At 42.0% G+C, this 13,657-nt stretch overlaps 1 protein-coding gene across 3 annotated transcripts in view; it reads left to right on the top strand.

The window, feature by feature from the left end:
- GPD1L (glycerol-3-phosphate dehydrogenase 1-like) overlaps positions 1-12,353 on the top strand; it is a 44,466-nt gene extending 32,113 nt beyond the window's left edge. For 2 of the 3 annotated variants that reach the window (XM_018563754.1, XM_018563753.1), the window contains exons 7-8: positions 1,688-1,794; positions 4,384-4,672. In XM_018563754.1, coding sequence (XP_018419256.1) covers positions 1,688-1,794; positions 4,384-4,480 — 204 coding nt within the window. In that variant the 3' untranslated portion in view covers positions 4,481-4,672. Of the gene's footprint in view, positions 1-1,687; positions 1,795-4,383; positions 4,673-12,340 lie in introns of those variants that run through there. The other variant, XR_001941603.1, reaches the window with a different exon arrangement.
- Positions 12,354-13,657: the final 1,304 nt, after the last annotated feature.

Below are 13,657 nucleotides of genomic sequence, written 5' to 3'. Positions count from 1 at the left end.
CCCTGACACCCTCCTGAGCCGGTCCCGGGCAGCGGATCCCGGGATTGAAGGTTAAGGTGCAGGAGGGGGGGGTGGCGGGACAGCAACGGGCCAGAGATGGTGGCACTAGAGGGGGGGGGGGGGCGGGCGCTTGCAGGCAGCACATACAAGCGATCGGCAGGCTATAGAGCCGCTGATCGCTTATATGTGAAACAACCGGTAACGGCTGTTTACAATGGACGGGTTTTTTCTGCCCGTGCGCGCACCCAACGAGCAGAAAAAAGTCCTCTATTTACGGCAACCCGCCAATGTGAGTTTGCCATCCGTCCGTTTCTTCACAGCGGGCGGACGGCAAGCGGTTAAACTCAAAATATTTTTAAGCTGTTTCAAATGCTGATTGAGTTGCTTACAATGAAAGCTGTTCTTTGAGGTTTAAAAGTTTTTTAGTTTCCTGCAGAATCAGCTGCATCCCTGAACACTGGCTCTGATATCCTGTTTGGCTATCTTGCAGGGTCCTATGGAGCCACCCTTGGAGGCTCCATAGAAGGCTGTGTGCGTCTCCACAGCATAGCAAGCCATTCCACTCCCCTGCTCCTTTTTGCTGTCTCATTTCTTATCCCTTCTCCAAGCTAGTAGATGGACAGCTGCTGGGGACTGCTATCTCCCTTGTGATCTTGTACTGGATAGGAAGTTCAGGGAATGGCCACAATGGAATATGGCCACAAGATGGAGCTGAGGAGCATCAAAAATACTTATTTTTTATGCTTCTAAGTGCTATCTAATGGTCATAATGCAGTAATAAATTATACTAAGAACATACGTTTTTGCCTTTATTCGCACAGAGTGAATGATTTTGCAGATTTAGCTATAATTTCGCGCTGAATTTGCTAGAGGGCCAGACCATTATAAATAGGGAAGCAGGTTGTTTACCACAACAGTAGAAGTGATTATTTTCTGAAGATACGGGTAAACAACACGATTTAACAGCCTTTGAACGTGGGATGATTGTTGGCGCTCGGAGCCATGGAGCGAGTATCAGCAAAACAGCAGAATTTGTTAAATGTTCAAGAGTAGCTGTTGTTAAAGTGTTTAAAGACTGGACTGTCAGACGAAAATCTGGGTCTGAACGTGCGAATTGTGGCCGTCAGCGACTAGTCAATGTTAGGGCAGAACGGAGAGTGGCAAGACTGGTACAAGACAAAAGAAGGGCAACAGTGCAGTGTCAGATTCCTCGCATCACCTTTCAACATCTCGCGGAGTTGATGGATTACTAATAAGTATCTTTTAATAAATTCTGTTTCCACAGAAGCAGGGTCCTATGTATTTGCTGAATTGAATAAAGCCTTTAAAATGTTGCCTGGGTTTGTCAGAACCCCCCTGTATTCTGTGTTTGTAAACTCACAGCTTGCTGCACACAATCATTTTGCATAGCTCTGCATGTGTTACCCAACTGTGTATTGCTACTGGAGAGATTCATCTACCGTGTGCAGTCACTGCAATATCTCCCCCGGGATGACACATTTGTTTGGCTGAGGTGTATCAAAGCCTTCCAGCTGACAAGTTTGTAGAGAAAGGAACAGCCCTTGGTAACATGAACCAATAATTTTCTTCATGTTCAGTTCTATTTCTACATTTTATATTTAAATGTATACAGAAACTTTTTATTGTGAGCGCCTGCAATTGTAATAACGTGTGTTCTTTGCTGCAGAGTATTGAAGAACTCGAGAAGGAGATGCTTAATGGCCAGAAACTTCAGGGCCCTCAGACCTCCGCAGAAGTCTACCGCATCCTCCAGCAGAAAGGCATGGTAGACAAGTGAGTGCTTTTTCACTTTTATTAGTCGAACTTTCAGCAAATAGAGATGGCACTCTATACAAAGGACTGTGTGGTGTTTCTTTTGTGTTTACCCGATAAAAGAAAGCATTTTAAAAACCCGAGTTCTGAATAGCTCATACAAATGAAACATAGCTGGAGAGCAGGCATTGTTACAGATAAAATATTGCTTTCATTATCATGAAAGTGGGTCGTGAACGATGATGACCGTGACTTGCCAGAGGGCCTGTTCACATGGCAGTTCAGGACTCCCACCTTCCCAAATAATCTTCTAAAGGAACGGAGGACAGGCAGGTGCCGCGTATGGTAGAATAGAGCACTGTAATCTTTGCTAAAATGTCATCTCTGTCCCCACCAATGTAAAAAAGTTACAAAAAAGCTGGACACACTGCACCCTTTTCTATTGTGATTTGTATAAAGCTTTGTAGGAACATATAATATGTATTTACAAAGAAACCTTCATGGGGGTGGTGGCGAGGCAGGTTACAACCTAAACCATCATTCACTCTTCTGCCTAATTAGACCGAGCCTGGGTAAAGTCTAAGCAGCATGGTCTAGGACAGGGGTACTCCAACTGTGGGGAAACAGACGTTTCTGGGAGTCATGTTTGTGGATTTCTTGTAATGTCTCATGGGACTTGTAGTTCCACAAGAGTCCTGAAGTTGCCTACCCCTGGTCTAGAAAGTAGATGTAGGCATTGAAGCACCGTCAACGCAGCAGTTGAAAATCAAATCAATAGGAAAAAATTGCAGAAAATTCAAAAATGGCTTGGCCAGCTGATTTGAAAAATGTTCCGGAGGGCTTGGCAGCGAAAGGGTTAAAATAGTCTAGATACAACTTTAATCCATTAGGATCAGGGGGCGTTCAAGTAGAGTAGCCAGCGTGCTTCAGGAATCCAAAACACGCCCCCTCAGGGTTTAATGAGCGCATTCAGGTATGTGGACTACAATCCCTGCAGCTTGAAAGTTGTATTGAGTTGTGTGATGGGAGGATTTAGGCTTGTCAGTAGCTGGTATGGCAGCCCACCCCTGGTCTAGAACATTGCTATGGAAGCAATACCGACAGAAAGATAATGATTTTCCCAGCTGCAGGTATTCATAAGCCATGATGGGTAAGTCAAGGAAAGCTTGTATGTCAAACAAACTCCTAGCAGACAAACAAACTCATAGCAGACAATGAGCAGAGTAAAGAAACAGCCATGCAGGACATGTCTGGAAAGTAATGAATAGTGAGGATTGTAGTATAGAAACGCATCCAAACAAGGGCTGAGGCATGGCTCCTGAGGATTCTACATTATATCATTGCATGGTACTGCATATGCTCAATATGTGTGGCTGTTTAATCTAACACAGAGCATATCATAAGATGCTGGTACAGAGGAGATGTCCTCCGCAACAGAGAGTTACTGATGACTTTTCAGCTCCCTGTGAATTGTAGACTTACATGAAAACACCTCATACAAAGGTTAAATAGAAACGCACGCAGTGCAGGTCAGTGGGGACTGCCATTCAGCTCAGTACAAAGTCATCCTATATCAGTAGTCTGCCTAACTACAAAGTCACATCTGTGGTCTACCAAACCAGTCTAAAACACGTCATAGAAATGAAGTGCACACTCTCAAAGTGCTTCTAATACAAATGCAGCTCAACATCCACAGAAAAAATAACGAAGCATGCGCTGCGGCTTTAAACAGACAGCATTTTCTCTTAATTCCACATGATAGCCATAGATCTCAATCATAAAGTACAAAAACATTTTGTATTGTACTCGCAAAGCTGGGAGATGACTATAAGAAGCAGGGAGACAGGAAAGTTAATAAATGCACATGAGTATTCAGCCCGAACCTGAGCTCCTCAAGAAGTGCCATGGGCCACCCCCAATCAGCTGCAGACCAGGGCGTTCCTCACCTAACAGCTGTGCCCAAACAGAGGGGCAGGGTGCTTGTGCTTACAATATTGAACTTTATATGGCCATATAAGGTCAATCTCTTTGACCAAATGTGGCCATATAAGGTCAGTGACATCACTGCATTTTGTTTACGTGCAGCTGCGGTGGGGAATCCTCAGGTTGCAGCTGATTGGGCCGTGTTGGAAGGAGTTCAGATTCGGATAGGGTTTGGTCAAAACATGAGCTCAGTCCTGGAGTACAGTATATGTTTCCTTGCAGTATGGGAACCACAGAAGATGCATATTTTCATCTGCTTAGTTCACATTCTACCATTGTGAAGAACCAGCTGTATGTGTTGTATTTAGTGTGGTTAGTGTGACATCATCTGAACAACCCCTTTCACCACAGTGATGACTCCCCTTCTCTGCTATACAAGTCTGTGTGATAAAGCTTGTGCTGAGGCTTGTGGCTGTTACTCAGCTATGCCAGCACAGGGCTCTGCAGTCTGAGGGCTGAAGAAAATATATTTAATAGAATTTCCTAACAAAGATCTTTCACAAATCTTAACACGTGGGGCTATAAAGAGATCTAAAAAGGTGTGAGACCTCAGTAGGGCCATAATGAGAAAACAAAATCCTTTTCATTTTTTTTTTTCTGATTTATATTTGTTTCTTTCGCCTCCAGATTTCCACTTTTCACTGCTGTTTATCGAATTTGTTATGAGAAGAAACCTGTGGAAGAAGTAATTTCTTGCTTACAGAGTCACCCAGAACATATGTAACTTGGGGACAAATGTCTTCAACGTGACAAGTCGTTTTTGTTTTGTTCTTGTTTATGCTGCAGAATCCTGGAGGAAATGCTCTACTAACGCACAAAGCCATGAATGTGTAAAGTATGTTTAATATCATTTGCTTTGGTTCTGGTTGCTGTCTGGTACACTCGTGGATGCACAAATATTTCCATTCCCCTTTTTTTCGTAATGGCCAATCGTGGACATCTGTGGAATCTGTGAGAGAGAATGTTGTGGGCGAATGTTTAATCATGACATAAAAGGCTGATTATATGTCAGTCCAGCAAATGCTGTAAGTGGTATTACTATGGGCAGCTAAGGCCTGTACTAAGGGCAGAAGCCTGTATCAAGGAACAACTTGGGTTCAAATTTGTATAGACCCTTGCAGTGGGGCAACCCCCAGACTGCAAGGATCAAGTGCTCGTTTTTGCCTTGGGTCAAAAATAACCACATTATACTCGCCTGATTCTATAAGCTGGCTGGCTGCGACACTGCTGCCTTCAGCCACTCATCCTATGCTGCAGCGATGGTATGTTCCTCGGCATCCTCACATCCTATACAATGTAATGACTCGGAGGACCTTAGACTTCTGGAGAGGTGGGGGGAGGCTCCAGGCCTGGTCTAAGAGGCAGTCGGCTTGGAGGATCAGGTGAGTATATCTTTTTTGTCTTTCCCTAGGCAAAAGCAAGCACCTAACCCTTGGACTGTGGGGGTAGCCCCACTGTAGGCATTAATACAAATTTTAACCAGAGTTCTGCTTTAAGGGAAGAGGCCTGTACTATGGGGAAAGGCCTGTATTAAGGAGAGAGGCCTGTTTTAGGCCCTTTTCACACAGGTGGCATCCATTCCGATCAGCATGGATCCCTTGCTGATCGGAGCAGTACAGAACAGATGTCACTCTTGTGACATCCATGTCTGTCCAGTTTCCTCTCCATCTTGTGATGGAGGAATAAACTGAACTAACCGGACCCATGTTAGGTCTATGGGGAGTCGCATGTAAGCAAACAAGTGTCTGTTTACATCGGATTACCTCTGATCCACCCTGTTGTTTTTGGTTTTATTTGTGGACCTAGATGGACTTTGATGTAAACGCAGGTCCATATAGATCCGGCTGCCCATAGACTAGAATTGAGCTTCTGATCAGTTCCACCTGGAAAAAACTGACCAACGACCCTGACCGGAACACCGTGTGAAAGGAGCCTTAAGGGAAGGTGCCTTAGCTGACAGCCTGCAGAATGTTATTCTCATACAGCTCATGACTGGAAGTATACTACTTTCTCTGAAAGGGAGTGAATCTTTATAATCTATTTGTATGCCATTACCTACATGCTGCTTTCATTGTAAGGCTGGCCGCCTTGTGCTCCGAGGTACCAGCTAGACACTGTTACACAGTGCAATTATATCAGTTGTTTATTATATCAGCTTGGTGTTGTCACCTTTGGTTACTACAAGGTAAATGATTTCATATTTTTGATAGCTTTTTTTTTTTTACCCCACTTGTTACATTAGGCAAATCCTTTCTACTAGAAGGGCAGCTTATGTGGTATTCCTATTTTATGTGTGCATCTTTTAAACATGTATCCTCTATTGTAATGGTTTTAGCATTGATGCATATTTTAAAAAGTTACTACTGTTCGGTGCTTTGCAATGGGGGAATTCTAATACTGTGCCATTCCGCAATTTATTAGGCAGCACATGCTGTATATTGTAAAAGAGATTTACCGTCACACTAATAAACCATTCAACAACTATTTCGTCAGTGTGAAAAGAAAAAAAAATGTCTTACCTTTTTATGCGTCTTAGCTAATATTCCTTCAGATTCCTGATCTTGTCTATAAATGGGGTGAAATCTTTTTACAATTAGTCCCCCAATGGGTTGTCCAAAATGTTCCCATATTTCCTCTTCCAGACTGTCTGTCATTATTTTAGATGTAAACATTGAAGCACCACACTAATGAAAATAGTCCGGATACAACTTTATTCCACTTGACTCAAAGGATTACACCGCTTCCAAAGGGAAACCACAGTTCCTTAGTCATCACAATACAAGATATGCATCCAATAGAATCATAGTTATTATTCCCTAAACTGTGGTTTCCCTTTAAATACTGTTTACCCTTTAATGCAGACAGACAAGATTAAATGCACCTGATCTTGTGTATGTGTGCAGCCTACCCAGGTCAACCCCTAACTCTACAATTAAGCCCCGGATGGGGTGAAACACGTTACAGGGGTGGACCTGAGGGGGGATTTTGTGTAACTGTGAATTCCATAAAAAAGTTTCCAGCGACATATGGAGTGCGGCCGGATGTTTTATTGTTTATTCCACTAGAGTCAGAGGACAATTGAGTAAAATAGCCAATGTGTTTTGGGGGTCCAAAAACATCCCGTTCATCAACGCTTATTGTGGACCTGTACCCATATCTTTTAAAATAACAGCAAACACACCTTTAGAAATGTTTAGTAATGACAATCTACAAACATATACTTCTAGATAATTGCCGGCTTTGTATTCTTTGCATACATTGTTTCTCTTTTCTTTCCCAGTCTTCTGGCAGTGGCCATGTTTACTAAAGGCAGATTACTAGCTCTCCTATTACTTCCTGATTTCTGGCACATGTGGCTAGGACATGTGACCATGCACATCATCTCATGAGGAAAATTCCCTGAGATCTCCTGAGATTACAGATGAGATTTTCCAGCAATGCTCTGCTGATGACAGGACAATCCCAGTGTGCGTTGCGTTGGCAAACTGCATAATTTTGCCCTTTCAAAGCAGGAAGTGAATGCTCTGCAAGTGTGTTTTCATAATCACAGCATTTTACACCTGACATGTCTACGAAATTAATAATCATCATACATAGAGGGCTGTATTGGTAGAATTTTTGGGTGGAAAGGTCCACTTTAATGAGAGAAATCCTGTATATGGACTACAATCCCTGCAGCTTGAAATTTTGTAGTGAGTTGTGATGGGAGGACTTCAGGCTTGTCAGCAGCTAGTTTGGCAGCCTATCATCATCTTACCAGTCCTAATAGGTACCAGTATAACAGTATAAAGATGTGAACAGTTTGCTTTTACTTTACATGTGTTAATATATAAAGCAGGCAATGCTTGAATGTTGTAACCTCACCATGCACATAGAGGGACGCACACACGACACCAGGAAGTGGTGCCATTACCACATATGATTGTACACTGGAGTTCCCTTGTGCTGGGTAGTAGCACATGCTTAGGTGTTTTTTTTAAATCATTTTACTAAAGAAAAACATAATTGTTTGGACAATGAAGAATTTCCCCTTTTCTATACAGTAACGGGGGCATTAGATGTAAAGGCATCTGCAGGTGCCCTTGCTCCCGTGAAGTGAGAATAACTGCTGTATATTGTCCTTATTTAAAGCAAAACTACGGGCACAAATTTTATTAACGCTTGTGAGTGTTCCTTTTAAATAAGGTGTCAATAGTAGAAGGTAAGTTTGTCTCCTGTGGGGTGTTTGTGGTGGGGGGGGGCTATTTTTATTGTAAAAATGTAAGAGAATCTGTTCCAGGTTGCACTACACAGCACTTCTGTGGACAATCATTGAGGGGAATTCTGCAAAACTGGAGCAGTTGTCCATGGCAACCAATCAGCTTCCATCTTTAATTTTCAAAGCTTAACTGAACAAACTAAAGAGAGAAGCTGATTGGTTACTATGAGCAATTGCTTCAGATTCTGCCTGCTCCAGTTTTGCAGAATTCCCCACATTGTGTGATATTTGCACTTCTCCGCACAGTTTTCCTTCGGGACATGGTTGTGGTGGAATTTTGAAGTTGAGCTGATATTATGAATTTTTGCACATAATATGATTTACTGCATATTAAATGTTTTTCATATCTGTATAATTATAGTGTTGGCATAGGGAGAGGGGAGCACTGTTTGTTGTTTTTCCTAGCTACATATGGATAGCTAGGAAAAACATAATTTTGTATTTATATAAAAATGGCAAACCACAAATAATATAAGCTAGCTACAACTAGTGAAATGTTTCCTGATTTTTTTTATTTTATTTAAGTTTGTTTATTTTTGCATGCAAAACATGGACTCGAGGTATAGTTACTGACAAGATTATCGGCTTATCATCTGACACATGAAAGTATAACTAAAGCCAAAAGTTGTATTTTCGGTTTGGATAGAGTAGGGATAATTAAAATCCCTGTCAGTTTTTTTTACTATCAATGTCCCAATGGGGAGTTTCTCTTCGCTTCCTGTCCGGTAGCCAAAACAGGAAGAAAGAGAATCTACAGTCTCCAAAGTGAGGGAAATCCAATAAGATGTTACTTAATTTATTGTCCCCATTGGAAGATTTCCCCTCTATTCCTGTTATGGTAGCAACTCAAAATTTAGGATTTTCTCTTTATTCAATCTTAGGGGCTGAATAAAAGCTTTGCACAACGTATAACTGAGTGAATACCATTTGCATGGCATTACGGCTGCTAGATGGCGCCAATGAGCATAGAAAATTCTTATGCTCCTGGAGCTCCATCCTACAGTTGTTAATGTTGTGCAAACAGGATACTCCCAGCTAGACGCTATGTGAGGTTTTTATTTATCAGCCACCAGCAGCTATAAGAAAAAGAAAACCTGGCGGGTTCTAACCCCTCTCCACTCTTTCCAACACAGTTTTGACTTCAGATACTCAATTTGTCTATGTTGATTTTAGGTTCAATAATGCAGAGGATCCTGTTACATTTTTTTTAATTATTCAAAGATCCAGCTCCATACCCCAATTTAGTCCTAGTACCCCCAGGAGATATAGAGACCCCTGGTCGAGAACCCCTGCTATAAACCATATGTCCAAAGACATGCTGGGTATGGTAATCGGTTCCTGTCTAAATTTGCCCTTGTATATATGCATGTGAGATAGGGACCTTAGATTGTAAGCTCCTTGAGGGCGGGGACTGATGTGATTGTAAAGCGCTGCGTAAATTGTCGGCGCTATATAAATATACGTACTTTCTAGCCCAACCAACGCCGTGCAATAGTTCTGCAATATGCAGCAAGCTTGTGAATAAATTGTAAATGGGTGGAGAGTCCTAAGCTGTGCTAGCTGTCCTGTAAGATGTTTACATCATTAAGTACTCTATATGAAGTCAGTTATAGTGGACACATACTCCGAGGGCAGTACAAGCTCACCGAATTCCTTGCAGGATCAACCAGATTTCTTACACTTTTTAAACAAACAAAACACTTTAAATGGTGTTTTTATCTAACCAAAAAAGAGCAAATAAGAGAAGGTTATTGTTACGGTTTGTATACGCTTTATGGAAATGTATCTTTCCAAGAAATGATTTCAGGACATCACTCGCAGATGAAAGTTGATTAGTTGGGTTGGAAGTTTTCAGTTTGCTCAAATCTTTTTTTTTTTTATTATTATGTTAGTTCAGAGAAAAGACTTAATCACGGCTTATACTTGGCTTGCCTGTGAGGACCATTTTCCATGGAGCTGGCACATTGTTTTGTAATTGTCCACTAAACACATGCAGTGATTTAGCCTATAAAATGTTTGAACTGTTTGCGTATTGGCCAAATATTTCATGTCTATTGCATGACATTAACATGGCGTTGTGGATTTATCAACTTTATTGCTCAGCAAGGCAGTGCAGAACAGGAGCAGTGAGACAGATTACCAGTTAGATTTACTAGAAGGCTGCAACTTGATTCATAAATTCCTCCCTACACTGCTCCAAAATAGCACTACGCCAATATAAAACATACCCATGACCATTTAAAAAAAAATAAACCTGCAGTGAGAGAACTATGCAGGCTGCAATTCCTGTTCTTTAGCAAATGTTAATTGTCTGGCTTCCCTGCTTTTTATATCTCAGTACTTTGACTCACTGACCTGAAGCAGATGAGGAGGGTTGATTTGAATTGCTGCATTCCTCTTACAGGTCAGTGGTTCAGAAAGTACTGGTCAGAGGATTGACACCTAGGTAGCTAGCATTGTCAACAGTAGAAGTCCATGTATTTATCTTAGCAAAAATTTCTTACGAATGCTATAACAAAACTCTGCCGCTGACCCTCCACAATTGAAGACACAGGGTCACAAATACATCTGAAACCTATATCAAATTCTGTATTAAATGGGCGGCAGCCTGATGTGTCTTGGTAACTTGCGTAATAACCCCCCCCCCCCCTTGCATGGTATATCTAAATATCTGTGCATTTTTCTAATCATTTTATATATTCGTGTTGGATTTTTATTTATTTTTTGACTCTATCCATATATTGAAACTATTTAGCTTCAATATATTGATAGACACCTATGGATAGGTGTAGACATGAATCATTGCATGGTATATTCATGCAGAAGTCAACATCTTTTATTGAGTAGAATAACAATAAAAGAAAGTCATGACAAATACAGTCTTAAATCATCTACATATCATATCAAGTTAACAAAGACTTTACAGCAGGGGTGGGCAAATAATTTCCTCAAAGTGCCACATGAGAAACCGGGACTGTTGTGGAGGGCCAAAACATTACTATGAAGTTGCGTATTTACATTGATAAAAAAAATCTGATACAGGGCATTCCGATGGATGCAACTAATAATAAGTTGTTCTCATCAAAGTGCCCCCCCCTTTCGTAATTAATGTAACAGGGCACTCTGATGGGGGCAACTAATGTAAGTGGGCACTCTGATGGCAATTAATGTAAGGGAGCACTCCGATAAGGACAACTAATAATTATTTGCCCCCAACAGAGTGCCGCCTTATTTTCATAGGTATTGTAAAAGGACACCCTGATGGGGACAATCAATGTAAGAGGGCACTTTGGTGGGGATACCTAATTAGTAGTTGTCCCTATTATGTGCTCCCTTACATTTTTTTGTCCCCTTGAGAGTGCCTTTTTTTTTATTATTGTCCCCACATACTTTATTTCCCTGCGTTATTAGTAGGCCAGAGGTGGGAGCGGGGAGATGGAGCAGGCTGCAGGAGAGGACCGAAGAAGATATTCTTCCATCCTCCTGTAATGCTGAAGGCAGAGAACACATTTCATGTCACTGCAGAGGTGGTGGACACAATGTCATTGGTTGCTAGGATGCTAGTGGTCCTAGCAACCAATGACTGGAGAGGAGGGGGCCTGCACTAAGCTTGGAGGCCGGCACATCCACTGTTAGCCAATCATAATTGAGCGCAGGTCAGTGTTTGGCCCGTGTCCGGACTGCAGCCCATAAAATGCCCAAGGCTGAATAAGACAGTTCAGTAAAATTATTATATAACTGACCATGGGATACTTACACTGAATCTAAAGTAAGTCCGGATTCACACCAGGAGTTCCAGGTGTTGTGAAATTTTATAGCTCGTTTTCTTTTCCCATAGATAATTTTCTCATAGGGCAAACCTGGTTGACTAGACGTTTTCACTGGAGCAGACTAGGGGGAGAGGGGTTCATCCATTTAATAGCAATAGCTTTACAGGCTAGGATTTAAGTCTATTGTAGCAATATTCTAGTATATCTTGGCCATATTTCTTCAGCTAGTAGATCAAGGAGGTTTAGCGGTGTATTTATAGAAAGTTTGCAGAGCCAAATGTCCTGCGAAACTCTACGTAAATTGTTCTGTGTGAATGAAGGCAAAAACGAATGTTAGTATATTTTTTGACCACTAGATGGAGCCAAGTTGCATATATGATGAATGATGTCACTGGGGATCCCTGCTGATCGGATGCTTGCCAGTCTGCAGGGATACCCAGTGACATCATTCACCATATATGGACTGACTGTGCTGTACACTACACGTGTCGTGAAGTAGGCAGGACAGATGAGGAGGAGGGAGGGGATGAAGAGCTACACAGCAGCTGTCTTGAAGGCTGGCACACAGGGACGTGCAGATAAAAAGAGAGCTGCTGTGCATGTCCATATATTCGTGGACGCGCAGCAGCTCTCAAGAATCACTGTCAGTCACAGTGAGGAAGATCAGTGGGGAGGATCCCGTCAGACACGTCGGGATGTCTCCTCATTGCGGCGCTTAGCCCCGCCCACCACCTTAAATTAGGTTTTACAGCCTTATTGTGCATTTTGGCTAATTAGAGTAAATTACATAATTTACTTATTTAGCCTAAGGAATGCATTAATAAAGAAAAGATAGAACCCCATAGTTCTCCTTTAAGAAAGAAGTTATTCCATTGCAATGCAGTTAAAAACTGAGCTATACAGACCTACAGTATGTTAGGTCTTTGGGAAGTCGAATGTAGGCGGACATGTTTACATCCAGTTACCTCCGATCCGTCAGGATCGGGTCCACCAAAATGTAACTTCCATTTTTTTCCCCAGACCTAGATGGAGTCGGGGGTAATCGGATATAAATAGATGCACGTCCATTTAAATGCGGCTGCCCATAGAGTAACATTGTGCTTCCAGTCACATCCGCCTGAAAAACTGACAGGCGGACCTGATCGAATCGTCCGTGTGAAAGGGCCTTAAGCTATACTTTTAAATAAACATGCAAAAGAGATCTACTCAAATTTCGTCAATGTCTTTAATGAGCGGAACATAGAGGCTACCATTGTTATCCATTGAATATATGTGTTGTCTGGCCTTTTTGTTAATACCCTTGGCTTATTACTCTGAATCACTGACCTGAACCCAACCAAGCGGTTAAAGAATGTCAGAAAAATTTCAGAGCTCTTATCTGTAAAATTGTTCTCAGTGACTCAGAAGGGGACTCAGCCAGCGGCTCAGCATATAAGACAGTCATTTAGCCTTTTTATTAAAGCTCTATCTCACAATTCAAGTCTATGAGTTTACCAGCTCATTAAAAACAAGGCTTTATGGCCCATATGGAGGCTTCCGTTGTTGGACTCCTGAAAATGTTAGTTGCCTAGCCATCTCTGCCTTCAATATTTTGAGTCTGTTACCCACAGCAAGGATGCAGATTAAAAAGTAAGAACCTTTATTCCCAGGTAAATGACTCAACATACAGCCGGCAGCTAGAATTTTCAGGAGAGGTCAACAATGGGAGCCAACATACATTGTTAAAGTCTCCTTTAGGCCAGGTTCACACCTGGGCGATCCCTGACTATGCGCCAATCATACACAAAACTGCGTGGATGGCCGCGCAGTTACGGAGTCGCAAACCATTCCTGAACAACCACTATCTATCAGCAAAGCCCCCCCCCCCAGAAGC

This window comes from Nanorana parkeri, unplaced genomic scaffold (assembly GCF_000935625.1).
Source record: "Nanorana parkeri isolate BGI_ZX_2015 unplaced genomic scaffold, ASM93562v1 scaffold692, whole genome shotgun sequence".
Classification (NCBI taxonomy): domain Eukaryota; kingdom Metazoa; phylum Chordata; class Amphibia; order Anura; family Dicroglossidae; genus Nanorana; species Nanorana parkeri.
This window is presented reverse-complemented; position numbering and strand designations above follow the sequence as displayed.